Source organism: Adiantum capillus-veneris, chromosome 16 (genome assembly GCF_014529385.1).
Source record: "Adiantum capillus-veneris isolate H3 chromosome 16, ASM1452938v2, whole genome shotgun sequence".
Classification (NCBI taxonomy): domain Eukaryota; kingdom Viridiplantae; phylum Streptophyta; class Polypodiopsida; order Polypodiales; family Pteridaceae; genus Adiantum; species Adiantum capillus-veneris.
This window is the reverse complement of record NC_140946.1, coordinates 24,367,493-24,371,637: the sequence shown is the minus strand read 5'-3', so window position 1 is coordinate 24,371,637 and position 4,145 is coordinate 24,367,493. Positions and strand designations below refer to the sequence as shown.

The 4,145-nt window shown below is 46.5% G+C and overlaps 1 protein-coding gene across 1 annotated transcript; it reads right to left on the bottom strand.

The window, feature by feature from the left end:
- Positions 1-406: 406 nt before the first annotated feature.
- On the bottom strand, positions 407-3,096 carry LOC147438721 (uncharacterized). The gene is made up of 2 exons (XM_086484185.1): positions 2,534-3,096; positions 407-1,106 (listed from the first exon to the last, which is right to left on the bottom strand). Exons 1-2 carry the CDS (start codon positions 2,702-2,704, stop codon positions 696-698), a joined length of 582 nt encoding a protein of 193 aa, XP_086340311.1. The 5' UTR covers positions 2,705-3,096; the 3' UTR covers positions 407-695.
- Between the last annotated feature and the right edge of the window lie 1,049 nt (positions 3,097-4,145).

Genomic DNA, 4,145 nt, shown 5'->3' with positions numbered 1-4,145 from the left:
TGCAAACCTTTGTTTCCCTGCACAATTCTACATTGCACAGCTGTATAGGACTTCATAGTCTTACACATTTCATTCCCTTTTTGTTCCCCAAGTGTGGCTTCGCATATCGCCAAGGTGCAACAATTTCAATCCTAGATACGTTTGGCTCCGGAAAGTATTCTTCGCACGCAGTAGTAGACATGCTTAGCCCTCATAGAAAACAAGCCCTCAAAAAGACACTTAAGGCAAACTCCAAGTACCCATATGTAGAACTACTCCATAGCTAGCTAGCTTTATAGCTCGATACTACCTCCTTATGTCTCTTACATCTTTCTGCAGGATGCTGTTAGCACTTTGTAGTCGGGTTACAATTTGCAATTAGGCACGAGTTCAGATAACTCCTAACTACAAGATAGAAAACAAGGACTAAACAACACTTCCTCAATAACAGTATAACTGTAGTTGTGTAGAAGGTAAAATCACCTCTTCAATGAAAATTTGCTTCAAGAGAGAGCATAGTGTTACGCAGAGTTCCATTGCCATCCCCAGTTCTGGGATCGGAAGGAAAAATGGAAGAAGGATCTGTTTATATCCATAAGGGCTGCAATTGAGTTGTTTAAAACCAAACTCAATTCCAGTAGCATTCGGGTTGTTCTTGAGAAAGAAGAGGTGACTCATGTCAGACCTCAAAGGACATGTCCATTCCTGTGGATAAACTATGCCTGGGCATTCCCCGGACACATGGGTAGAAAATTGACATTGCATAAATTCTTGCAACGAGGGCAATGAGGGGACTCTCTGGAGACCATCACAAAAGTATGGCACTGTAGACAAACCGTAGTTGCCATGCTCATGTCTGGACTACTAATTATCCCCCCATTCGGACTCAAGCTTGAACTCAGAGAAACGCTGCCGAGAGGCTGGGCCGCAGGGTCTCTCAGAAGCTTGTTTCCATAGGGAAAACCAGGCATGCCTCCAAAATTCATTGCTGAAGAAGGAAGCTTCATTTCTAAGTCAAAGCCAAGTTTCATACCCTGCCCAGCTGCCAACTCCTTCAACAAGTTGTACTGCGGATTGCAAGGGACCCTCGTTTGAGTTGCTGCATTCACAACATACATCTGACCAGACTGCAAAAAGCAAACAAAGCCTGTACATGAGAGCTGCTCTTATTTTAGCCACTTAAAAGAGTCAAAAGATGATCAACATACACCACGTTCACGGTCAAAATACAAAACGAAATAGGTAAGATTAAACAGGAGTGACCGGTCCAATAAACGGAAACGCGATCGCAGGACATAGTTCTACCTGAAAGGACTGGGAGCTCAAATAGTAGCCATACCAGCTACAAACGTGGAACCCAATCAAAGGTAGCAACTTAATGAGAGATCCATACATGTTAAAAGTTGTCCAATGAGCCCATTCACATGGTGAGGGGCGTAGGGCATCATAATTATACTTCATATCTTCAGACGCTCCGAGATAGAAAGGAAAGAAAATGCCAATTGATCATCTGATAGGGGTCCTTACAGTAGCTAATAAATGTCATATTCCCTGCCTGAGCTGTAACTTTGAAAATAGTCCAATGTGTCACCCATATAGTAGGACGGAGTCAAACAAACGGATAAGAAGCCAGTTTCTTCACATTTTTTTAGTCAGATAGGCTGGGAGAGACAAATACCAAATTTTCAGAACTATACCAATTCACTACTGATACAAATTGATGCTGAAGCCTGAAAAGGTGTATGTTGCCTTAAGCTTGAGAAAAACTATGATCCTCATTCACTACTAGGATACAGGTAGTGGCGGTAAAATGCCGCTGTCCAGTTCAATCCAACCACCCAAGTTCTGAACACTAAGCTATATTCATTAGTACTCTTCACACTAGATTTCAAAGCACACTCGCATTTATCTATTTCCGTAACAGAGATTCCTGGGACGGTCTTGAAACTTGGTTTCCCAGCCCAGTCACCCAATGTCCAAGGTGCCTAAATTCTGTTTCCTGCTGCTTTGCCTACATGTAAACGTCTTAAGGCCGGGTTCACAGTGGGCAGCGGAAGTCCCAGCATTATCCTGCCAGCCAATCAGCAAGCAGCCTTTTTGATGCCCCTTTCACATAGGGTGGTGGAAGTCGCTGACGGGGCAGCCATGTCAAGTTTCTCTTTCACCCTGCCCTATTTCTCTTCCGACCCCCCCCCCCCCCCCGTGGGCACTTCCAACCTGACAAGGGTCTCCTGCAACCTATGAGGAATCGCCATGCAAGCAAAACACGCCAGGAAGCTACCGCCTTGTGCGAATAGCAGTGCGGTGGAAGAACCACGCTATGCTCTATTCTGCCTGGAAGCAATGAGATGCTCATTTTCTTCCGGTCTGAACCCACCCTTAGCTACCACAATCACATGTAAGCCCTCCAGGTCAAGTACACAGCAATGTCAAAGGGATTAAAATACGTGCAGATACTCTCTCTCTCTCTCTCTCTCTCTCTCTCTCTCTCTCTCTCTCTCTCTCTCTCTCCGTGCATGCATGCTTGTGTGTGAAAGGGGAAGCGAGAATCTACCTGAAGATCAAGGCACTGCTCCCAACCAGGAGGAAGCTGGGGGCAGTCATGATGAAGATCAATCGACTCTTCTGGATGGGAAACTTCTTGCAAGCCCACAACATGACTCTGCTCAAGCTCATGCTCCGCTGCTGCTTCTCTCTTCCTCTTCCTTAAGCAACTGCTTTCCATGAGAGAAAGGAAGAACAATAAACTGCGCCTGCTCCGTCTCTCTGCCCCTCCTCCTCTATATTTCGTCGCAGATCGCCCTCATGTAGACATCCAATGTTTACCCGCATGAAGCAGCAAGTTCTCTGCTAAGAATGTATAGTCCATGCGTGAATCACAAACGCACGATTTGAAGCCATGCAATAGTGCAGGATTTCCTGCTTGAGAAGCTCCTGCTTGAAAGGTTGCGCACTAAGTCTGTGTGTGTGTGTGTGTGTGTGTGTGTGTGTGTGTGTGAGAGAGAGAGAGAGAGAGAGAGAGAGAGAGTGTTGTGTAGCAGCTTGCGCTCTGACGTGAGTACACTAAATGAAACCCAACAGAGCAGGCACTAAATGCAGGCGGCTGAAAACGGTAGCTTTCAGTTCAGCCGTCAGACCCTTAAAGAAGTGGAACCGTTTAATATATATATCGCGAATCGACCGCCCAACTCGTCGCACACATGGATGATGGTCATAGACCCCATAGAGGCGGTTTTCATAGGCATGAACGCTCTAGTTTTGGAGGGTGGACCACCCTGGGGACTATCTAACACGGGCATTGAGGGGGTGGGATCTACGGTGGGATGAAGCAGAGTCGTAGATCGCGGCAACGTAATCTTCGGTACCCGAGATTACTTTGCACCCGAGATTACTTCGCACCCGAGATTACTTCTCGGCCGACCCTCGAACCCTTGACCTCACCTTTGCGACTCCCATGCCCTAACCACGAGCACCCGCGTGTTTATTGTGATGGTATGGGCCCGAGATTACTCTTATACCAAACGTGACCAAAAGTAATCTCGGGTACAAAAAGTAATCTCGAGTACCCGAGATTACTTTTTATACCCAAGATTACTTTTTGCGGTGCCGACAAGATCTACGGCGCTCGATGCTCTCACCATAGATCCCATGCCCGTGTCATATAGTCCTGAGGGTGAACCACCCTCTAGTTTTGGAGGCGATATCTGTTCTGAGTATTTCAGTGAATCCGCTGCTTAGAAATACTCAGAACAGATATCGCCTCCAAACTAGAGGGTGGTTCACCCTCCAAAAGTGTCAAGTGCCTCTCGGACCTGTTCCACCTGGTGATTGGCTTTCTATAACTGGGTTGCAAGTGGAATAGTGCCCTTTTCAGTCAGACAGGGGCTACACCGTATTAGCAAGTCTTCTTACTTTTAGAGGCCCTTCTATGCGGAGGTTGTTTTATCTACCTTATGGACAAGCGCTCTTACCTCAGTGGTATCCTATACTTAGAATTTGAAGGGCTCTCTTATTCTTTCAAACTAGTGTGCCACACAGGGTTGCCGATTGGAGTTGGTCGGTAGGTGAGCTTCTCTTGCTCTAGGGCGCCAAAGTTGTTTCAATTCCCCCTCGAAAGACTCTCTCTCTCTCTCTCTCTCTCTCTCTCTCTCTCTCTCTCTCTCTCT